The following is a 24,709-nucleotide window of genomic DNA, read 5'->3' on the forward strand; positions in this document are numbered from 1 at the left end:
TTTCTCTGACTCCAGCAGATGAGGGTGACAGAACCTGCCACCTGACCCATTAAAAAAAACCAAAAAAAAAAAAAAACCAGGGAAAGCAAAGCAAGCCAGGAATAGTAAGACCTTAGGGGACTTTGCTTTCTAACAGTGGCTAAATCAAGCTTTAAAAAAAAAAAAAAAAAGCAGTAGCTAGTTTTCTTTCTGGAGGTGACAGTCAGTCCTCCCGAGGCTGCTGCCTTGGTTGAGGCGCGACTGGGGTTAGATACCCCGTTAGCCGTTTTCCCGGAGCTGCTGCTTCTGCCGCTGAGTAGGGGGATTAACCGGTGGACTGGTCCCTCCCCCTTGCATCCTGAGACGGCATAATTCCTCAGGGGGGCTGCCCGTGCCGCGACTGAGGTCCCAGGGGCATTTTTCCCCTGGGTGGCTGCGTGTCAGTGTTTTTGAAAAAAAAAGAATAAACTTACTCTACCATGCGCACAGGTTTCCTGGGGCTTTGGAAGGTCGATTTTCGCCGCTTTTTTCAGCTTCCTGCTTGCTCCCTCTCCGCGGGGTTCGTCGTGTTCTGCATGCGGGGAGCTGGTGGCGCAGCTCTCCTACGGTGGCCTGTGTACACGGTGCCTCCCGGAAGGGGAGGGTCTGTCGGGGAGCAGCAGTGGATCGTTTTTGCTCGCTCCCAGGGCACAGGGAGGAATCTGCGCCTCGGCCTGCCCCGTCCCCGTCTAGTGCGGGAACGGCAGCCATTTTGCCTCCACCATGCTCCAGTGGAGGGCTGGATGCAGGGAGAGGGGAGATCCCTCCTCTCTCCCCACTGAATTTGAGGGGGGGGAGGGGGGGCCTTAAAGGGGCAGCGTCCCTTTTCTTCCAAATTTGTGCTTTTAATGCACAAGGTCTTTTTGGAGGCAGAGGCTGAATTGCAGGCTGAGGAGCCTCCGCCTGCGAAGGTGACTAGGCTTTCTGGCGGGTCCGATTCCTCCAGAGGCAGGACAGGCCGTGCAGATTTGGATCCCTCCGGGACCCCGGCTTCTGATCCACCGGATCCCCCTTCGCTGGACCCTCTTGGCGGGGATGTTGATGAGCCCATCCCAGTTGAGGGGGATGACCCGAGGGTCTTTAGATTGTTTTGGAGGAAGGAGCTTGATCTTTTAATCCCTCGTGTTCTGACGGAGCTCGGTATTGAGGCGCCGCGGCCTAGCTCGGAGGCTACTAAGGGAGACCACCCCATTCTCTCGGGGCTTCGTGCCCCTCCTCAAGCTTTTACTTTCCATCCGATGCTACTGGAGCTCGTGACCTGAGAATGGGAGGTTCCAGAGGCCAGCCTTTGGGTGGGGTGAGCCATGGAGAAGCTCTACCTGCTGCCAAATGAGTCCTTGGCCGTCCAGGTCCCTAAAGTGGATGCAGCCGTTTCCGCCATCACTAAGCGGACGACCATTTCGGTAGCAGGGGCTTCCGCTCTTAAGGATCTTTAGGATAGGAAGCTGGAGGTCCTTCTCAAATGGATTTTTGAGGTCCCGGCGCCTTGCGTTAGGGCAGCGGTCTGCAGTAGCCTCATGCAAAGGGCAACTCTTCGTTGGGTGCAGCAGTTGCTCACCACACAGGAGTTGCCTCCAGCGGAGGCGGAGCAGGCAGATCGCATGGAGGCGGCCATGGCTTACACCGCAGATGGCTTGTATGATCTTCTACGGGTGTCTTCGCGCAATATGGCTTTGGCGGTCTCTGCTAGAAGGCTTCTGTGGCTCCGCAACTGGTCGGCCGATGTTTCCTCCAAGGCCCGGCTAGGCAATCTTCCCTTTAAAGGGAAATTCTTGTTCGGGGATGATCTGGAAGCCCTTATCAAATCCCTTGGGGACAATAAGGTGTACAAGTTATCAGAGGACAAGCCTAGAATCTCCAGGTCCTTTGGGTTGGAGTGCCGTCAGTACCTGGGACAGCGCAAGTTCCGGCAGCCCAGGGCTCCGGCCTTCGCTCCACGTGCAGCGCAGAATGAACCTGGAGGAGTCCCAGTGGGTGTTTGTGACGACAGATGCCAGCCTTTTTGGCTGGGGTGTGGTTTGCCAATTGAGGGCAGCACAGGGCCATTGGACAGGGCAGCAGGTGAAATGGTCCATAAATCGCTTGGAAACCAGGGCAGTACGTCTGGCATTGTGCAGTTTCCTTCCCCTGGTGAGCCGTCGATCAGTGCGAGTATTGTCAGACAATGTGACAACAGTGGCTTACATCAATCGTCAGGGGGGAACCAGAAATTGGCTCGTGGCATTGGAAGCCGATCGTCTAATGCTCTGGGCGGAACGCCATCTGGTCCAGCTGGCAGCTTCCCACATAGCCGGGGTCGACAACGTTCAGGCAGATTTTCTCAGTTGCCAGCATCTCAATCCTGGAGACTAGGAACTTTCTAAGGAGCAGATGCATCTCCTGACTTGTCGGTGGGGTGTTCCTCGCCTGGACTTGATGGCGACACAGAGAAATGTGAAGGCAGCTCGGTTCTTCAGTCGCAGGAGGGAACATGGGACGGAAGGTGTCGACGCCTTGGTCCTGCCGTGGCCTTTCAACATTCTACTGTACGTCTTTCCTCCCTGGCCGTTGGTGGGCAAAGTCTTGCGAAGGATAGAGGCTCACACGATATCAGTTGTTCTCGTGGCTCCAGAGTGGCCACGGTGGTCGTGGTTTGCAGATCTGATCAACTTAGCGGTGGATGGTCCTGTTCGGCTCAGTCATCTATTGAATCTTCTTCGGCAAGGTCCAGAATTTTTCGATCAAGTGGATCGCTTTTGTCTAGTGGCTTGGCTTATTAGAAGCGGCAGTTGAGGAAGAAAGGTTACACGGATTCCGTTATTTCCACCTTCCTGCAGGTGCAAAAAACGTCTACCTCACTCACCTATGCTCGAGTCTGGAAGGTTTTCGATTTCTGGTGTAGCGGGTTCAATGTGTGTCTGCAGCGTGCCTCAATTGTCCATATTCTGGCGTTCTTGCAGAAGGGTCTGAAGAAAAGCTTGGCGTGCAGTTCTCTCAGGGTTCAATTAGCGGTCCTAGGATGTTTGCGGGGGAAGATTGACGGACATCTCTGGTGGCTCATCTGAATGTAATGCATTTCCTGAGAGGTGCTAAACATTTGAACCCTCCGGTTCGTCCAGTGTGTCCTTCCTGGAGTTTGAATCTGGTTCTCCATGGCTTGTGCGGTCTTCCGTTTGAGCCTTTGAAACAGGCCACCTTGAAAGATTTGACTCTTAAGACGATTTTCCTGGTGGCTATCACTTCGGCACGGCGCATCTCCGAGCTTCAAGCGTTGTCATGTAGGAACCTTTTCTCCGGATTTCGGATTCAGGGGTATCTCTTAGGACGGTGCCCTCCTTTCTACCGAAGGTCGTGCAGGATTTTCATTTGAATCAGACCTTGGAGTTGCTTGCCTTCACGGATTTGGATTGGAGTTCGCCTCAGGGTCGCGACTTGCGAAGATTAGATGTGCGGCAGATTCTACTTCGCTATCTGGAGGTAACAAATCCTTTTCGTTTGTCTGATCATCTGTTCATCTTATGGGAGTGGTCCTAAGAAAGCACATACGGCAACTAAAGCCACTATTGCCTGATGGTTGAAGAAAGCAATAACTTCGACATATATATGTCTTGGGCGCGCAGTACCGGAAGGTTTAAAAGCACATTCAATTTGATCTCAGGCAGCATCTTGGGCAGAGAGTCTGTGTTTCACCGCAGGAAATTTGCAGAGCGGCTACTTGGAAATCTTTACACATGTTTGCTAAGCATTACCGTTTGGACGTCTGTGCTTCAGATGGTGACTGTTTTGGCAGTAGTGTTCTTCGAGCGGGACTCTCCATTAAGGGCAGCTTAGGTACATCCCAGCGGTCTGGACTGATCCTGGTATGTACAGGGAAATGAAAATTGGGTGCTTACCTGCTAATTTTCGTTCCTGTAGTACCAAAGATCAGTCCAGACGCCCGCCCATGAATTCTGGAGAGTCCGTTCTTTATCGTTTTTTATTCTGTAGAATATTCTCAAGTGGACAGCATTGATGTCGCATATGGAAGTACTCCCTCCATATACATAAGTTCCAGAAGTTATGCAGTTTCTTTCATTAGGTGGTTTGATATAGCCATTGGTTCTTCTGTTGAGGTGATATGTTTCATTCTGCTATGGTATGGATTATACTGAAGGGTCGCAGGTGGCACACCAGAGTAAGAGGGGGGGGTGCCTTTTCAGTTTTTTCTCGGACTCCGTCTGCTGGAAGGGAGACACAACCCAGTGGTCTGGACTGATCCTTGGTACTACAGGAACGAAAATTAGCAGGTAAGAACCCAATTTTCCTCTTTAGGAGGGTATCCAGAGTCCACACATAAGTCAGCATTGTGGGGAGGGGCTGGGGATGCTCCTTGAGCCGATAAGCCTGTAATGTTTAATGTCTTTTGGGGGGAAAGAGGGGTTTGGATGCTGTGCTTGAGGTAAGTTGGCATTTCTCCAGTGATGGTGGGGGGGGGGGGGGGGGTAATTGGGCCTGCAGGACCAAAAATCTTTTTTTTTTTACACTTTGCTACCACTTAACTGGCTGTATTAAAATATAGCCAGTTAAGTAATCTAGCCATTTAGGTTTAAAAGTTATCCGGGTATATATACCTGGATAACTCGGCTTATATTCAGTGGCACGTTTATCCCACTGATCCCAGATGATGTATCTAACTAATTTATTCATTTGTTGCTTTTCTGAATATTGACTTGTTTGATTTATTTATTTTAGTTGGTTATGCTGAAAGTTGGGCATGCTTTTTTCTTTTTAATTCATCAATGCCATGTGTCACTAAACAGCTGCAGGAGCCCACAAGAAACTAGATTTGTTTTAAATTGTCTATAGTTGCTGTCCTGTGCTGAACTGGGGGCTTTTCTTTTGACTTTATTTTATTTATTGAAAATTGTTTTCATTCGAGCGAGTTGTATGAACTTGCACACCTGCTTGGCACAGTTTATTTTTTTTTGGCTGAGGTGTGGCTGTGGTTTTGCTTAGGTTGACATTTGATGGTGTCGCAGCTTGAGCGAAGTGCATTTTAAATTGAACTCCTGGAGTGCTTAACATGTTCAGAAATACTGAGGACTCGTGCCAATGATTTTCTGTCAAAGCTGTTGGAACTCGAGCACGGAGAGTGGGTTTTAGACTGTCTGCTGCACTCAGAGTTTACAGTATTACAAACTGAGAAATATATCTCAGTGATTGTGTTTTTCTGTTCTACATATATCATGTAGAGTTGATAGTGGATCACAAGTCCCCCAACTTCCCCCCCCCCATTCCTTTTTTTTTTTTAATATATGACATAACATATATATAGTAACATCTTAATCTCGGCAAATAAAGACCGAATGGTCTGTCCAGTCTGCCCAGCAATTTGCTTATGGTAGTAACTGCCGCTTCGTGCAAGTGTGCACAGACTGTTGATTCCAAGTAGACAGAAGCAGTCATTCCAATTACTGGGAAGGTCCTAGAGGAATCCTGCGCATCACAGGATTTCTCAGCTGTGCAGGCTAATTATTTTCTCAGCAAGTAGTTAGTCATCCATTTCTATAATTTGGGGTCTCTTAGAGCAAAAACAATGCCGGCCTCCAGTCCTGCACAGCGTGTCATCACGTCCAGCGCACATGACAGTTTACAGCTTTTGGAAACTTGTATTCCCTACCTGTTACCATTTATCAGGAAATTGGGATCTAAAATGGGAGAGAGTTTATTTTATTTGTATGCATTTGTAGATTGGTGCCTTGTCATTAAACTACAGATTTACTTTGTCTGTCTGGCCTATATTGAAGAATGCAGGGGTACGAGGGTTACACTGAAAGAAGCATTATATTTTTGTGGCAGCTTTTGAGGAGGAGGTGGGTTTTGTTTTTTTTTTTTCCTTTCTTTCTTTATGGAAGGTCTAGGTTTGAGTAAACTTGGTTTGAAAAGACTTTGAGTCTTGCCAAGCCGTAATTTGCTTGTGTGTAGCGTGGGACGTTTAAAAATTGCTGCTAATGGATGAAGCAAAAGAGACCATAGAGGGAGAGAGCCCATTTCCTTACATTTATTTGTTTGCTTGAAATACTCTTCAGCCGCCTCAAGAAATTGAAATTCCTAAGGAGGAACAAGATAAGTACCAAGAGGAATTTGAGCATTTTCAACGAGAGCTAGATAAAAAGAAAGAAGACTTTCAGAAAGAACATCCAGACATGCAGGAGCATCCATGTAAGAGCAACTGATTATTTCTTTTTTTTATTTCCCTCAGAGTAGGTTGCCTGTTTTGGAGGGGAAGGGGGAGTATTAGAATACAAAAGGTGTAATCTAAGAGACTTATCCCTAATGCACAGATAAATTTGACATGTACATCTTGTACTTAAGAGGATGTTTGAATTTAAACTTAATTGTTGAGGGGTTACATGAAGCTGATTGTGAAGGCGCACTCTACCAGCAAAGGGAACTGGAAGTCACCGGCAAAGTAGGAAAACAGACTTGGAACAATTTGCTTTATGTCTGATTTTCGCAAACTGGCATTTTTCTCTTGTGCGTTTCTGCGCCAAATGAAATATTTGAGATTTAGAAATATATTCTCTGAACAAGGTAAAAATGTTTAAAAAAAAAAAAAAAAAATTGTACGCACTTGGAGAACCATTGCTGAGGATTCAAAATTTAGTGAAAGAAATTTAAAGGGGTCATACTCAGTGAGGCGGGTTGTAGACAAGTTATCCGGATAAATCCGACTACAAACTGCTGATAACAGCAGAACTTAACCGGCTGTGTTTTAATATAGCCAGGTAAGTTTTTATTCAAGTTATCTGTCCTTGTGTAGCCAGATAACACTGTCAAACTTGGGGGGGGGAAGAAATGAAATGTTCAGGAGCCCGATCCTCTCCCTCTTCCAAAACATCAAACATGGCCCTGTCGAGCCGTGATTTCTCCACCCCCAAACCTCTCTAAATCTCTTTAAAATCCTCAGGGCTGCAGGTCTAGGGCCCCCCCCCCCTTTCCTGGGTATTAGCAGCCAAGAAAGATCAAGCTGCTCCCCCCTTCCCTCCCCCAATACCTTACATTTTCCTGCTGGAAATGAAGGATCCATTTCCCCACCTCCGGCACTGCTTTGCTTCTAGTGCTGCTTGTTTGTATTAGAGCAGTGCCGGGAGTGGGGAAGTGGGACCCTTGGGTATCAGGGAGAGATGGAGAGGATTGGGGGGGGGGGCAGCCTCACACATCTGCATGGCGGTGGGGGGAGGGGAAGTGGAGCGGGCAACCTTAGTTGCGAAAACCAGGACGGGCTCAGCTAAGTGGCACAAGGACGGATAATTTCAGGCATGCTCTGAAGTGGGCTTAAGGTTATCTGGCTAACCTAGCTGGATATACCTGATATTCAGTTAATATTTGGATAACTCAACCCATCCCTAGAACAGTGGTTCTCAACCGGTGTGACACCAAGAACACGCAGGTGTGTCGCCACACTTCCCGGTCCCCCGCTGACCTAGCTGCTCCCCGTTCCTCCTCCGCCCGGGCTTAAAATGCTGTCAGCCGGGGCAGGACAGCTGGAGTCAGCGGCACCGGCATGGTCTCTTCTTCCCGCCCCCCGCGGCCCGGAAGAGGAAGTGGTGAACATCGGGTGCGTGCGCGGGAAGAAGAGACACCATGCTAGTGTGTCAGCGTCGGCCCAAAGAAGAGAAGAGAGGCACGGCCAGAGGAATGAGCAGCGTGGCTTGAAGAAAAAGGAAAAAGATCAACCCCCGTGGCCGATGGGACTCCTCCGCGAGGGCTGAAAATGAAGGTTAGGGTTGGGAGGAGGTTGCTGCTGCCGCTAGTTCCAGGGGGTGGAGGGAGTGAGAGTGAATGATCAAGCAAGCATGTGTGTATGTGTGTGAGTGAGAACCTGTGTGTGAGTGAGATAGCATGTATGTGAATGAATGAGGCCTGTATATGTGAAAGAGAGTATGTCTGTGATTGAGAGCCTGCCTGTGAGAGAGAGAGCATGAATGTAAGTTTATAATTGGGAACCTATATGTGTGTTTGTGATTGAAAACCTGTTTGTGTGAAAGTGTGTGTGTATGATTGAGATCCTGTGTGTATAAGTAAGAGAGAGAGCATGTGTTTGTGTGTGATTGAGAGCTGGTTTAGGTGAGGGAGTATGTGATTGAGAGCCTGTGTGTAAATGAGAGAGAGAGCATGTTTGTAAGCATGTGAATGAGTCTGTGTGTGAGAGAAAAAGACAGCATGTATGTGTGTGATTGAAAGTCTGTATGTGTAAGTTTGAGATTGCAAACCTGTTTGTGTGAAAGAGTATTGTGTGTATGATTGAGATCCTTTGTGTGTGTGAGAGATCATGTGTATGTATGATTAAGAGCCTGTGTGTATAAGTAAGAGAGAGAGCATGTGTGTCTGTGTGAGATTGAGAGCTGGTTTAGGTGAGGGAGCACGTGAGTATGTGATTGAGAGCCTGTGTGTAAATGAGAGAGAGAGAGCATGTTTGTAAACATGTGAATGAGTCTGTGTGTGAGAGAAAAAGACAGCATATATGTGTGATTGAAAGCCTGTGTGTAAGCGTGAAAAGATAGACAGCATATGTGTAATTAAGAGCCTATATAAGTGAGAGAAAAAGCATGTGTATATGTGAGTGATTGAGAACATGTGTGTTACTGAGAGCCAGTGTGAGAGAGAGCGCTGGTATGTGACAGAGAGAGGAGAAAGTTCCAAGCAAACCACCCCTCCTCCTGCTAATTCAAAACAATCTCAGGACAGCTGGATATCAAACATTTCCAGGTATGCAGAGCAAAAACATTTTTGTATCCTTATTTTTCATTACTGGGTCTTTGTGTCTGCTATTTTAAAATATTTTATTGGTATTTAGAAATTTTTTATATGAATTTTTAATTGGATATTCCACTCATCAGCTGTTTCGAAATAATTTGTTCTTTTTGTTAGTATGATTTTACTGCTACTGATTTTATATTTCTTGATTTGTTTTATAAGGATGGGTGATGTTTCTTTTTTCCTTTATTACACTGCATACAGAGACTCTGGCTTGTTGCAGTTTCCAATTCAGTTTTTTCTGCATGCTTCTAGTTATGCGTTTTGGTCTCTTTATTCTTTGTTAGGTGAGGGTCAGTACATGTGACTCAGGTGAGGTTTTCTGCTGGCGTGTAGTTTCTGTGTAGGGCTCTTATAGCAGCCTGACTTAGTCCGTTTTCCTAATAGGAGATGTATTGGTGTCTTAAGGCCTGGTGTAATATTTCAGTGTTGCCTTTTCTTAGGTAAGGTGGTTACTGTTTAAGTGCTGGAAATTGATGCTGTTTTGGTGTGGGATGTTTACTATTTATGCAATTTCTGTTCAGACAGACTACGTATCTTTTCCTTGTGTCATTTTAAACAATAAAAATAATTTCCAGACCTTTACTTTTTATTTTCGCTGTGAATTGTAATGAGCAGTGTGTCACACATGTGAGCGTGGCCTGTCTGGTGTGTCACGATGGGAACAAGGTTGAGAACCACTGCCCTAGAAGACCCCCTTTTTTTTTTTTTTTTTTTTATTAATCCGGCTAAGCTATAGCTGGATAATAACATACCAAGCTATAATTTAGCTCAGTATTTCTAAATCCAGGCCTTGGGGTATACCTAGCCATTCAGGTTTTCAGGATATCCACAATGAATATGCATGAGAGCTATTTGCATGCACTGCTTCCATTGTGACTTTGTACAGCGCTGCTTGCATTGTGTAGCACTCTCAACATGGCACAATGAGTAGGATTCATCACAAGGGAAAATAAATATTTCTTCTATATTTATGATATAAACTGATGAGAAATTAGGATTCAAGTTAATACTTATGACTGGTTTGACTGTAATATTCTATTTATTTTACAGCATTTTTCTCTAAGAAAATTCTTCAGATGGGAAGGGTCAAAATGTTTGTTCCCTTGAAAATTAACTAGGCATTTCCAAGGAAACATCAAAATGTTTCCAATGCAAGTGCCTGAGCCGCCTTAAAAAAAAAATTCTTCCACCTAAGCCGTTGACCAAGCCACATCAGGGAACATCCTCACTTTTTTTGTCCACAAAAGGAAACATCTTTATATTTATAATACAGATGCAACCCCATCTTGTCCATCTCAGAGTTCAAGGAGACAAGCAGAGTTGCCTTAATAGATAATTTGGAATCTTCTCAGGATGTATTATGTTGACAAATCCAGACCATCAGTTGTAAGTATTGTAGCAAAACCCCCTCTCCTCCGTGTTTTGAAGTCCCAACTATTTCTTTACCAGGGGTTTTGAGAACCTCCCTTTAGATATTTCTTTAAAAGTTCCTGAAGGGATAATAGCCTGGTTTTAGGGAAGTTGGAGAGACACAGATTCTCCGTTCTAGCTGTATTCTCCAAAACTTCCGAGTTTGGAATGTAGGACTAAGGAGTCCTTAATATGTGCTATCCTAGCTCCTCCCTACAGGGAAGATAATTGTGACACTATCTTATCTAAATGCCCTATAATGTTTCCAAGCCTTTTCTCATGGTCTTTATTTAACATTTCTTATTAATTCTTCCCAAGTTCAAAGTGACTGTCAGATTATTATGCCTGTTATTGTAAATTAATTCAATTATAAAAGAACACAAATCGGCACTCAAAACAAAAACACAACTAAAATTAGTAATAATCCAAATGGTTGCAGAAAAAAAAAATCCCCATAAAGTGCCAAAACCTAACAAAACAAAAAAGAAACTATCCCACTATACCAGATCATCACAAGTGATCACTGAGTAAAAAGCCAGATCTTGACCTTCTTACAGAGTGCATAAGTCTGGTGGAGCAGCTGAAAAGACTCTTCCTTGCCCACAACAGAATCTGCTCATTTCTTTAAAGGAGAACAGTGAGTAAAGCCCTCTGACGTGACCTCTGCTGATGCCTTGGGATGTACCTGCTTAATTTGTCATGCAAATGATCTGGACTTAACCTTTCGGACTCTAGAGTGCTTAAGACAGTATTCTTAAATTGCATTCATCCCTTTAATTTGAAGCCATTATAAAGCACATAGCTGAAGAGTTGGGTGCCCTCCAAAGACAAGTCAACCACCAACCAAGCCGCAACATTTTGGACCACTTCCTTTACTAAATATAAAACCTCTAAATTGAAGCATAATGGAGAAATAGAATCAACCAAAAAACTTTCAGTTCTCCTGACTACTGCCATATGTTCTCTGTGATGCCTTTCTTAGCAGCTGGTGGAGTTTTGCTGTTACTCCCCCAAAATTACAGGAAGCAAAACTGGTGTAGGTAACGGCACTCAGGATTAAAAAAGAAACCACGCTGACCTGAGCCATGTTGCTGCCAGTCTCTATCTCCTGGCTGTGAGCAGGTTCACCCTGTGAAAGTTGGATGCACTCCAGATCCTTGTTTACACGGTGCCAGAATCTGTGCAGCAGCTGCTGCTCCTCCAACCCCTCCAGGTGCTGTGTCTACATCTATACTCTAGGAGAAGCAATAGTGCGTTTTGATCTTTGGCGGTGAGGGAGGGATTCTCAGACTGGAACTTAAGGATGCTTCTGGCTCAAAGTTCTCTTGTATTGTGCTCATCTCAGAACACTGGATTCCCTGGACAATTGCATGCTTGTCCATCAGACCCCTCATTGGAGCTGCCGAAGAAGAGTAAGCCTGAGATTTCTGCTTACTCTATTTCACCATAATCCTGAAATAGGCAAACATTTTTCAAAAGAAAAGATAAAGGAGCAACTAGCCGAGGAGACACTTCATCAGTGTTCTGCCGTGGTGATCATCTTGCCTCAACGTTGTACTTTAATTATTTTTAATGCATTATTTTTAAAGTTCTTTTAAGAAATGGTGCCCAAATTGGTGGTAAATGAATTTAAAATGTTGTGTTTATTTTTTGTTGCTAGGTGATTTATTTATTTTTATATACCGACATTCGATCTGAGATATCACATCAGTTTACATTCAGGAACTGTAGGTATTTCCCTATCCCCAGAGGGCTTACAATCTAAGTTTTGTACCTGAGGCAATGGAGGGTAAAGTGACTTGCCCAAGGTCACAAGGAGTGACTCAAACCCTGGTCTCCTGGTTTGTAGCCCACTTCTCTAACCACTAGGCTATTCCTCCTCCCCTAAGGTGATATTCCTTGCAGTATTTTTCCCATGGATCCCAGTTCATGATACTTTATCTTAGATTTTTAAGATATGCTTTGAGTTAGACCAGCATCCTGTCTTCTATGGTGATCATTTCAGCTTGCAAGTACTTGGCAGATCCCAGAGTAGATCCATTTCTTGGTGCTCATTCCCAGAGAGTGATGACTTCCCCAAATCTATGTAGCTAATAACGGCTTATGGACTTTTTCTCAAGGAACTTGTTTAGAGACCTTTTAAATCCAGCTATGGTAGAAGCCTTGACCACATCCTCTGGCAAAAAAAATTCCAAGCTTGATTGTGTGATATGAAAAAAACTTTCTCTAATTTTTTTTTTTTTTTAATATCTGCTGTTAGTTTCATGGAGTGTCTTCTAATCTTAGTATTTATTTTAGGAATTGTTATCCCCACTCTCATGTGTTTTATAAACTTCTAGAATATTCCCTCTTGTCTCCTCTTCTCCAAACTGAAGAGCTCCGCTTGTTTAGCCTTTTCTTCATAAGGGAGCCATTGGTTTCCCTGTACGTACCCTGATCAGTCCAGACCGTGGGTTGAGCCTCCTGTCCAGCAGATGGAGACAGACCAAAACTGAAAGGGTATCCTCTATCAGGACAGAGCCTACCCTGCAGCCCTTCAGTATTTGTCTGTCTCCAGCAAGATGCCAGGCAGCTCACCCTGCAGTTCCCTGTTAGCTTGCCCTTACCCTATGGGGTTCCTTCCTTGCTTCTTTTCTTTGAGGGCAAGCTCAAGCAAGTATTGATTGGATTTATTCTGAATTAAAAAAAAAGAGAGATTTTAAATTGTGTCACTGTCTTTGACTGTGTTAGGGAGACAGCCCCCTCGCTCTTGGGGTGCCTAGGGGGGCTTTGCCCCTTGACTTGTTCAGCCTAGGCTCCATTCCCGGTGACCCTCTTCCTTGGGGTGATACTGGTGGTGCCAGTCACTCCCCCCTCCACCTTCTGCCTTGCCCCGAGACGTTCACACCTCGGGTGAGTTTTCAGGGACGTTTTATTCCCCTGTCATATAAAAAAAAAAAAAAAAAATTGCAGAGAGGCAGAAAGGTTTATTTGGTACTTGTGGGCTGTTAGGGGGAGAGCAGGGTTCATTCGTTCTGCACTTCTCCCCGGGGGCTCCCTGCTCAGCTGCACTTTTAATGCCGCATTCAAATCTCTGTATTTAGCAGCAATCACTCTAGCCTTGAGCAGCTACATCTTCGGGTCCCCCAGCAGGGAAGTTTAATTCCCCTGCCATGGCTCAAAAATATAACAGCACTTTTTCTAACCTCGAGCAGCTAATGTTTTCAGGTCCCTCAGCAGGGAAGATGGATCCCCCTGCAAGGGCTCACAGTCTAGCAGCCGTTACACTAACCAGGAGCAATCTGTTAACTGGTCTCCCAGCAGGGAAGATTCTTCCCCTGCAACGGCTAAGAAACTACCAGCAGTTACTCCGCCCTGGGCAATCTCGGCTCCCTCGGCAGGGAAGTCTAATTACCCTGCAACTAAAAAAAAAAAAAAAAAACCAAACCTTGCCAGCCTAAGAGGGTTCTTTTCTTTTTCTGCCTTCTACTTCGGGGCTTACATACAGGGGTTTTTAGCCTGCATGCGCTTCCCTCTGCAGGCCAGCTCGGCTGATCGTTGTCGCGGCGGTTTCCTTTGATCTGCTGCGTTTTCGGCCTCCCCAGCCCGCGGGGAGAGCCCGTTCGCGACTCTCCCATGAGGGGCTCCCCTTCGGTTCCTGGCTGTTTGGAGGCTTCCTCCATGGCAGCGCCGAGTCCTACGGCCCGGGGTTGGCCTTTCCAGCGCGTGGCTAGGCAGTTCCCTGCCCGGAAAAACCGCGGGAACGGCGGAAATTTGGGGGAGGTTTTTTTCTCTCACATTTAGGGCGAGAAGAAGACACAGCTCATTTTTTCATGTTTTCCCGCCGGCCCTAAACCCCGCTCATTCTCTGCAGGGGTTCTTTATTCTTTTCCCTCCTCCCCCCCTTCTCCCGCCCTCCTTGGTATGTTTACATATCGTTTCTCAACAGAGTTTGGCATTTTAATACCCTTCCTACAGACCAATACAGTAAAGCATGGCCGCGATTACCCCGTTTCTAACCCGCTTTGTACCCGCAATTTGGCCGCGTAAGTCCAAACCACGATTCACTATCCCTTTTAACCCATCCTTACCGCTTCTTTAAATCAACGGGTAACCCTTTCCGCCTGCGGCATGTATATGATATGTAAACGCTCCGATTAGCTATTCCCTCCCATACAGTAACGTGCGCCCAGACTATCGCCTTTTTAAACCTGCAGTTTAGCCGCGTCTCTAACCTGCTAAATTACCGCCTACCTTACCCCTGCGTTATAGGGTAGGCAGTAAAGTTTGCCTGTGAAATTTCATGGGCAAACTTTCCCCCAGCCCCCGCTCACCTGCCCTGGCCGCGTCCATGGGTGCCGGTCTCCCGTACAGGCCCGCGCTGACAGGGACAGGGACATTGACTCACAAATGTCCCTTCACGTTCTCTTTCAGCATGCCTTGTCCTGCTTTGGCTCACAACCCTTCACACTCTCCTCCAGCATTCCTTCTTCCACTTTGGCTCATGTTGTCCCTTCATTTTCTCTTTCAGCATTCCTTCTCCCGCTTCAGCAGCCTGGGGCGGATTGGGCGCTCTCCGCGAGGCGGCTTCCAGCAGGTTGACTATATTTGCTATTGGTTTTGCAATGTGGTTCGGTATTTGCTTAAGGAATTTTACTGGAATTGGGTCAATGGGATGTGCAGCAGGATTGATGTTGTATGATTGCCTCAACTTCAGTGGATGTGACATTTTCGAAGCATGTCCAGCTTGCCTTGTTTGTGGTTGGGATGGTGGTGAGTTCATCGTTTGTGATGGGGTTCTTAGTAATTAGGTTCTGTAGTTTGTTAAAGAATTGGGTTAACTCGCTGCAGGTGCTTGGTTGTTTGGCTGAGCTGGGTGTGTTGTGAATAGTTGGGTGAGGTTGTTAACCTATGTGAATAGGGTTCTGGGGCTGGATTGGTAGTTATGTATTTTCTTGGCATAGTAGGTGCGTTTGGCTTTGTCAATGTCAGTTTTGTATGTGTAAAGGATGGTTCTGAATCTGTCTTTTAGTTGGGGGATGGGGTTTTTTCTCCAGTTTTTTTTTTTTTTGGCTTATCTCAGTAGTTGTTTGATCTTTTTCAGTTCGTTGGTGTACCAAGGTGTGTGTTGTTTGAATGCTGGTTTGAGTTCTTTTTTGATGAGTGGACATATGTTTTTGGCGACTTCGGTGTTGATGCTGAGCCATGAGTTTGTGTCGGTCATACTGAGAGTTTTGAGTGCATCTGGGAGTGTTTCGATTAGATCTTCACTGGTGCATGCTTTATTGAACTCAATGATTGTATTGGGTTTTACTTGATTCATGGTGGTTTTTTCAAGGTGAATTTTGGTTTGTATTAATTTATGGTCTGACCAGGATATTGCAGTTGCTGTTGGTGGTGTGCTGTATAGTATCTTATTGGTGAAGATGAGGTCGAGTGTGTGCCCCTCTTTGCGGGTGGGTGTTTGTATAATTTGTGTGAAGCCGATTGAGGAGTTGGCATGTGGCAGTGGGAGGTGTTCTGTCCATGTGTAAGTTGAAGTCTCCCAGTATGCTATGGTTTCAATTAGTGGTGATAGGTTCTGTTTGAGGAGTCCAGGTGGTGCATAGGTGAGGAGGATTTGGATGTTCTTTGATTTGAAGAGTCCTATTTAAAAGGGGGGGGGGGGGGAGGCTGATAGGTGGATTTTAAATTTGAGTTTCTTTGTTATGTATAGGAGGCCACCTCCTTTCTTTTTGGGCCTGGGTAGGGAGAATGTTGTAGATTTTTTTTCAGCAGTTGATTGATGTGTACTGTGTCGGAGCTTTTGAGCTATGATTCGGTGATACAGAGGAGGTCGGGGTGGTTATCTAGTAAGAAGTCATGAATCAGAGGCATCTTTTTTGTAATGGATTGCGCATTAATTAGGGTCAGTGATAGTATGGAAAGAGCTGTGAGGTGTGGCTTGGTGAGGGTTGGAGTTACGGTCAGGGCACGTGGCCTGGTGGGGTTCAATTTTTCTTTCCTTGCATTGCTCCTATTGAAGGGGGGGATTGGGATATTGAAGAATGGGGCCATGTTTTCTTTCCTGTATTTCTCCTGTTGTAGGGGAGCATTGGAATGTTGAAGAATGTGGCCATGTTTGGGGATTTGGTTTGTGTTTGTGTGTCGTTTGGGCGTGGTTGGGGTGCTCCCGGGAGATTGTGGCTGAGAGAAGTTTCAATTGATGGGTGGTTGAGGATGGATTGTGGTGAGATTAGGTGAGTCACAAGGAGGATTGATCGTTGGATGTGAATCTTGAGTGAACGGTGCCCGGGGGATTGTGTCTTGAGGTTGGTCTTCAGGTATACTTTGTCATCAGTTGGAGGCCGATCTTTGGTGTTAGGGCTGAATTCGGTAGTTTGAGCGGTGTACGTCAGTTGTAGGGCCTCTGGCATTCGTGGGGTGAGATTTGTTTGGGTAGAGGTGTCTTCAGTAATAGATGAGGATAGGCTTGAGGCTGTTGGACTATGTTAGGGTGGGCCTCGAGGTCGAGGCAGCATAAGGGGGGTGCAGGGATTGGGCAGGTCTGCGTTTGTCTTCTCCTTGGGGTGAAGGTTCATAAACCCTGTTAAGCACAAAGGGGCAGGCCCCTTAGGTGCGCGACGCCGAAGACGGCGTCTGCTCTTAAAGAGCAGGTTTACATTGCCAACGCTGGCGTCTGTGGGGGGGGATTACCGCCGTTCGGTTTTGGCTGGGAGAGCTGTCCGAGATGTCCGGGGGTGGTGGGAGGCGTTGGTGGGCACTTCACCCCAGCAGGTGAGTGCCGATCGCGCGGGCTCGAGGAGGACGGCAGAAGGAACAGATGGCTGCCAGCGTCTACTCTTAAAGAGCAGGTTTACGTTGCCGATGCTGGCATCGGTGGGCGGGGCTTACTGCCGTTCAGTTTTGGCTGGGATGGCCGTCTGAGATGTCCGGGGATGGTGGGAGGCATTGGTGGGCCTTACAACAACAAACACAACTGGCTGACTACATCTCTTCACCTCCGCACTCCGTCAAGGAACCTTCGCTCCTCAAACACCATCCTCCTACAAACATCATCTCTGAAAACCACAAACAGGGCGTCAACAACACAATGTGCCATATCACTTGCCGGCTCCATCCTATGGAGCAAACTCCCCATTGGACTAAGGATAGATCTGTCAACACAAACTTTAAAAAAAAATCTTAACCTGGCTTTCACAAAGCCTTCGCAGCAACAACATAACCAATCCCACTCAAGACCTATATCTCCTCTTCCACTAAATTGAAACATAACATACAGAACTTGTTTCCTTCTGACATTTAGTTTAACTTTTATCTGTTAGCCACTCATGTATTTTGTTAACCTTTCAATGTACTGATAAGCATTCAATGTTTTTAATTTTTATCTGTTAACCGTTATAAACGTTCAATGTATTTAACAAAAGAAAATACCCCGTTTCCTTTTGCAACACTCAGTTGTCTGTAAACCGAGGTGATATGCAAAATCGAACATCGGTATATCAAAAATAAATAAATAATGCTGGCAATAGTAGTGGCTATTCCCTCCTCTGACAATGAATTCTAGAGCTTAATTGTGCGTTGAGTGAAAGATTTTTCTCCTATTTGTTTTAAATGTGCTACTTGCTAACTTCATGGAGTGCCCCCTAAAATAGTCCTCTTATCTGTAAGAGTAAATAACCGATTCATGGTTACCTGTTCTAGTCCTCTTGTTATTTTGTAGACCTCTATCATATCTCCCCTCAGCCATCTCGTCTCCAAGCTGAACAGCCCTTTCTCATAGGGGAACCGTTCCATCCCCTTTTATAATTTTGGCTTTCCATTTTCACAGTGATTTGCTTCAGTTCTTTTCATCACCTTCATTTCTGATGTGGGTATTTCCCCCCTCACCATCCTTCTCAAAGTCTGAAGCGGCAAATTCATTTAGTTTTTTTTTCTTTTTTTTGCTATGGCCTTGTTATCCTTGTATGCCCCTTTTTTATCTGTGCAATCTAGCTGACTCCCTCATAGGATTCTTACTTCAGATGTACTTGAAAAAAGTTTTTCTTAGCTGCTGTCTGTATGGCAGGCAACTTTTTAAAAATTCTATCTTGGCCTGCCTTATTAATGTTTTACATCTAACTTGCCAGAACATATGCTCTCTCCTGTTTCCTTATTTGATTCTGCTTTCCATTTTCTGAATGCTATACTTTTGGCTTTCACTGCCTCTTTCACGTTATGATTTGTCTGGGCTATATCTAATGATCTCCCCCCCCCCACCCCCAAACAAAAAAAATGTAATTGATGAATGGATATTTTGTGAATTACATATCTAAACAATTTGTTTTCAGTATTGTGTTTTTATAATTGTATGGGTAAATAGGAATGTCAAGGTTTTATATATGTGGCTTCCTAACTAATTATACCATCATATAGCTTAATTTGTAAGTGAATTGCACTGAGGAGCAAGGTGGAGGGGGGAGGAGGAGTTCAGGAGCTGTCTTTGGTACATGAGAGAGAAGAATGCAGTTCTGTGACCTGCACAGTTAGTGACTCCACCAGCATGTGTTGCCCAACTTTGCAAGCAGCAGCTACAGTGTATTCAGACCCCTTCACTTTTCCACATTTTGTTGCATTATAGCCTTATTCTAAAATAGATAATATGCATAGTTTTCCCTCCTCAATCTACACACAATACCCCATAATGACAAAGCAAAATCAGGTTTGTAGAAAGTTGTTCAAATTAATTGAAAATAAAGACAAAGGAATTGAAATATCACATTTTACAAAAGAATTCAGACCCTTTGCTATGACACTCAGAAGTTGAGCTCAGGTGCATCCTGTTTCCATTGATCATCCTTGATATGTTTCTCAACTTGATTGGAGTCCATCTGTGGTAAATTCAATGACTGGACATGATTTGGAAAGGCACACACCTGTCTATATAAGGTCCTATAATTGACAGTACATGTCAGAGCAAAATCAAAGCCATGAAGTCATTATCTGTAGTTTTTTGAGACAGGATCTTGTTGAGGCACAGATCTGGGGAAGGGTACAAAAAAAATTGCTGCAGCATTGAATGTCCCAAAGAACACAGTGGCCTCCATCATACTTAAATAGAAGAAGTTCAGAACCATCAGGATTCTTCCTAGAGCTGGCCACCTGCCCAAACTGAGCAATTGGGGCAGAAGGACATTTGGTTAAGGGAGGTGACCAAGAACCCATTGGTCACTCTGACAGAGCTCTAGAGTTCTGCTGGGGAAATGGGAGAACATTCCAGGAGGACAACCATCTCTGCAGCACTCCGTCAATCAGGCCTTTATGGTAGAATGGCCAGACGGAAGCCACTTCTCAGTAAAAGGCATGATGACAGCCTGCTTAGAGTTTGCCAAAAGGCACTTAAAGTGCTCTCAGAGTATGAGAAACGAGATTCTCTGGGCTGAGGAAACCAAGGTCGAACTCTTTGGCCTGAATGCCAAGCGTCATGTCTGGAGGAATCCAGGCACCACTCATCACCTAGCAAATACCATCCCTATGGTGAAGCATGGTGATGGCACCATTATGATGTGGGGATGTTTTTCAGTAGGAACTGGGAGACAGGATTGAGGGAAAGATGAAAGGAGCCAAGTACAGAGAGATCCTTGATGAAAACCTGCTTCAGAGCACTCTGGACCTCAGAGCAGGGCGATGATTCATCTTCCAGCAGGACTGTGAGTCTAAGCACACATCCAAGACAATGCAGGAGTGGCTTTGGGACGAGTCTGTGAATGTGCTTGAGTTGGCCCAGCCAGAGCCCGGACTTGAACCTGATCATACATCTCTGGACAATCCTGAAAGTTTCTGTGCATAGACACTCCCCATCCAACCTTACAGCGCTTAAGAGAATCTGCAGAGAAGAATGGGAGAAAATCCCCAAATCCAGGTGTGCCAAGATTGCAGCGTCAAACCCAAAAAGACTTGAGGTTGTAATTGCTGCAAAAGTTGCCTCAGGGTTGCAAAACGTTGCCTGAGTAAAGGGTCTGAATACTTATGTAAATTAAGATATTTGTTTTTTTGCTTTAATTTTCACAAATTTTCTCGAAACTTAATTCACTTTCTCATTCGTTGATTCATTGATTTCACTGAATGTGGTTTGTAAATTTCAGATATAATCAAATTTTACCCTTGAAAACCACACTGAGGAATAGCATTCTATAATTTTTATCTTTACTTGTACAGCTATAATATTTCTATGTGCTTTCAATTAATTTTAGCTGTCATCTTTTATTGAATTGTTTTATTGTTATTTCTAATTTGTATTTTGTAAACCGCTGTGAAGGCTAATGCCAATACGGCGGTATAAAAAATCTAATAAACTATAAACTATCTTGTTACAGAAAATATAATAATCGCCAATCATTCCAAAACCACAGCAAAAAGCAAATAGAATGTTACGAATTATTAGGAAGGAAATGGTTAATAGAACGGAAAATGTCATAATGCCTCTGTATCGCTCCATGGTGAAGACCGCACCTTGAATACTGTGTACAATTCTGGTCGCCGTATCTCAAAAAAGATATAGTTGTGATGGAGAAAGTACAGAGAAGGGCAACCAAAATGATAAAGGGAATGGAACAGCTCCTCTATGAGGAAAGGCTGAAGAGGTTAGGGCTGTTCAGCTTGGAGAAGAGACGGCTGAGGGGGGATATGATAGAGGTCTTTAAGATCATGAGAGGTCTTGAAAGAGTAGATGTGACTCGGTTATTTACACTTTCGAATAATAGAAGGACTAGGGGGCATTCCATGAAGTTAGCAAGTAGCACATTTAAGACTAATTGGAGAAAATTCTTTTTCACTCAACTCACAATAAAGCTCTGGAATTTGTTGCCAGAGGATGTGGTTAGTGCAGTTAGTGTAGCTGGGTTCAAAAAAGGTTTGGATATGTTCTTGGAGGAGAAGTCCATTAATCGCTATTAATCAATTATACTTGGGGAATAGTCACTGCTATTAATTGCATCGGTAGCATGGGTTCTTCTTAGTGTTTGGGTAAATTGCCAGGTTCTTGTGGCCTGGTTTTGGCCTCTGTTGGAAACAGGATGCTGGGCTTGATGGACCCTTGGTCTGACCCAGCATGGCAATTTCTTATGTTCTTATGTTCTTAACATATTTAAAAAATTAGAAGAAATTAACATCCATGATAAGATGATCTCATTAAACCCAATATAATAAGAGGGGGTGTTTTTTAAATAGAGCAGAGCAATATAAATAAGAAAAAAAAAATTACCGGAAGGTGGCACACAAAGTCTAATCGATACTGTTAATTCAACCAAACCACTAACTTACTGGACCAGCCCCAACAGACCTTTTAGCACCAAGGAAGGAAAATTCTTCTTTAAATGCTCAGGCTCAAGAAAAATATACTAACCCCACAGTATAGAAACATGACTGCAGAAAAAGATCATATGGCCCATCTGTCCAATTAATTTAGTAATATAATTTCCATCACTTCCTTAGCATGGGATACATTCAGGGGATCTTTTTCTTGAATTCAGATGCTAGTTTTGTCTCCACCACCTCCACTGAGGAGGCCGTTCCACATATCCACACCGTCTCTAAAGAAAATATTTCCTATCACTTCCTCCTTTATAGGAGGAGGTGAACTACAACAGCTAAATGTTCTGGCTGAATTCAGTTGCGGAGACCTTGTTTTGAAGAGGGGATATTTTTTATTAATAGTTTCCTAGCATGTAGACAGATGGACTCAGGACCAGTGGGTTATGCACCTCTGCCAGCAGATAGAGATGTAACAAACTGACATCACAGTATATATACTGCAGTGATATCTGGCTGCCAGTATTCTTCAGTCTCCAGCAGATGTTGAAAGTGCATCTCCCTACTGGGATTGCTTCAGATTTTAGATGATGAATTTTATGAAGAAAAGAACAAGCGGTGACACCAAATGGCCCGTCCCCCAGTTAAGTATTCCTGAGGCGATTTCTGTGGTCCCTCAAATGTGTGCCTTGGTCCAGCGTGGACTTAGATGATTGTAAAGCTTAAAGGCAGCAGGTGCAGGAAGCTGAGCGCAACGGCAGATGCCCTTTCCTCCCCGCCACCGAAGACAATCTCAGTATGCTGCCAGAAAGGGCTGAGCTCAGGTTGTGTAGGACTTCCTCTGGTCTCCGTGCTCGGCGCACCTTCCCGATGTTCATTCCCGCTTCCGTTTTGGGGTTAAGGGACCTGGGCAGCCTGGCAGGTTGAGCAGCCTGGGTTAGGCTAGGGCCAACTGAGACTTTTTCCTGTGCGCTGCATGGTAGGCCGTGGTGGCATTTTTATGCACTTTTCTGCGTGTTCGACTGCCCTTTACAGAACCGTTGGTGTGTACAGTATGTCTGGCTGTGTTCCAAATTGTGCGCCCAGTTTCTTTTGGGCGTACTACCTGTGGACATTCTAAACCATATTGGTTGTGCACCCAGGTTTGGTGTGGTGTCACTGCGTTTAGTTTTACGGCACATAGTCTTGGGATGCCTAACTTTTGTGTCCTTAAATATTTTCAGCACAATTTGGCTGGATGCACATCTTCAATTGCCTGTTAAGAGTTCTGATGAATTAATGGCACCGCTGACCAAGAAACCTAAGAGTGTTTTTCTCTGTGTTGCCTGTCCTATTCGGGCTTCTCAGCCTGGAGTACCTTGCTAAACCTGGTTCTTCCCAGCCTGATGATGGCCTGGTTAAGGACTTGTCCAGAGGAATGCCTGACCTTGGAACTCCCTTGACTGGTTCCTCTACAGGGAATGGCTGCTCAATGGGACCTGCACTAGTGCCTTCTGGTTTTATCATGGATCCTTCTGCCTCTTCTTGGGTAGAATTATTTTGCAAGGATTGCCATCCTTTCTTCAGCCCTGCCCAATCCTATCAGGTCAGATCCTCATTCAGAGGCCCATCCCTCTCCCGGGACTATGATTTAAGAGTCGAAACACACCTTGGTTAACTGTGGGTATTCCCTAAAGGAATCCAGATAACACTGAGCTCTGGAAGATGGGGAAATTCCTCCGGGACTGGAACTGTATAGGACTATGTTGTGGTTCTTTCATAGAGATGAACTGCTGGCCCTGATTTCCCAGACTTTTCAAGATGCTAGGAGTGTCTGGGGCAGATCCCATGTTTGAGCCAAAGAAAAATCCCATTTTGGTTTCCTTGCGTAGAGCCTCTTGTTTTTTTTCCCTGTCAGGGAAGCCATTCAAGGATTGAGTGATCTTGAATGGGACGTTCCGGATGCAAATTTCAAAGAGGATCAGACATTGGAAGGCCTGTACCTCCTGGATCCAGTCGTGAGAGAGCATCTGCGGTTTCCAAAAGTGGATGCACTTGTCTGTGCTGTCTCTAAGCGGACCACTATCCCTGTGGAGGCAGAAGCGGCCTTGAAGGATGTGCATGATAGGAGAATTGAGGCCATCCTTAAGCAAGCATTTGAAGCAGTGACAATGACATTGCAGATAGCTTCCTGTTGTGCCCTGGAGGCTCGCTTTTGTCTGCTTCTCTCTCAGGAGGTTGCTGATTCTGGAGTGAATTCCAGAGCAGTTATGAAACCCGCTGCCACCTTTTTAGCAGATGCTGCCTGCGATTTGGTCCATACCTAGGCTAGAGAAGTGGCTTCGGTAATAGCAGCCAGGTGTCAATTATGGCTGCAAAATTGGTTGGCCGACCTGACTGCCAAAGATAATCTTAGGATATTGCCTTTTAAAGGCTTGCTCTTGTTTGGGAGAGAGTTGGAGAAACTGACCAGTAAGTGGGGTGAACCCCTGGTAAATCTGTTTCCAGAGGATAAGAAGCAGTTGCAGTGCCCCTTTGATATGAGGGGTCATCTCAAGGGTTCCAAATGGTTTTGCCCCCTACAGAGGGTCGACCTTTCAGATGACTCGGCCTTTCAGCAGGTCTCAGTCCTTTCATCCCAAACAGCCCAGGCGAGGCTCGGGTAGAAGATCCTCACAATGGTTTGCTGACCCACCCTCTGGAAAAAGAGAGAGGGGGATGCCTCTCTCTTTATCAGAGGTGAGTCGAGATCACATCAGATCAATGGGTCTAGGAGGCGATCTGAGAAGGATGTGTGCTGGAATTTCGCAGTGTTCCTCAGGATGTGTTCACGGTGTCTCCTTGTCACTCCTCGCAGAAGAAGCAGGCAGTAGAGTCTACGCTCTCAAGGCTTCTCAGTCTGAGATCTGTCATTCCAGTACCTAGAAAGTATGGGACGTATTCCATTTATTTTGTTGTGTCCAAGAGGAGGGCTCCTTTCGTCCCATCTGTGGCACATTTTCACATGGAAACCTTGTGCATAGTGATAATGGCCGTGCAGTTGGAGGAATTTCTGACCTTCCTGGATCTGACAGAGGCCTACCTCCTTGTTCACGTCTGATTGGAGCACCAACGTTTTCTGCATCTCGTGGTGTTGGGGCGCCATTATCAGTTTTGGGTGCTGTCTTTTGGTCTAGCCACTGCTCCCAGAACTTTTTTTCAAGGTTGTGGTGGTGGCGGCAGAATTAAGAAAAGATGGAATCTTAGTACACCC

General features: G+C 45.3%; 1 protein-coding gene across 4 annotated transcripts in view; it reads left to right on the top strand.

The window, feature by feature from the left end:
- LMAN1 (lectin, mannose binding 1) overlaps positions 1 to 24,709 on the top strand; it is a 140,882-nt gene that overhangs the window by 54,398 nt on the left and 61,775 nt on the right. For all 4 annotated transcript variants that reach the window (XM_029579419.1, XM_029579411.1, XM_029579427.1 and 1 more), the window contains exon 8: positions 6,066 to 6,198. In XM_029579419.1, the coding sequence (XP_029435279.1) occupies positions 6,066 to 6,198 (133 nt within the window). The remainder of the gene's footprint in view (positions 1 to 6,065; positions 6,199 to 24,709) is intronic.

Source organism: Rhinatrema bivittatum, chromosome 1 (assembly GCF_901001135.1).
Source record: "Rhinatrema bivittatum chromosome 1, aRhiBiv1.1, whole genome shotgun sequence".
Lineage (NCBI taxonomy): Eukaryota > Metazoa > Chordata > Amphibia > Gymnophiona > Rhinatrematidae > Rhinatrema > Rhinatrema bivittatum.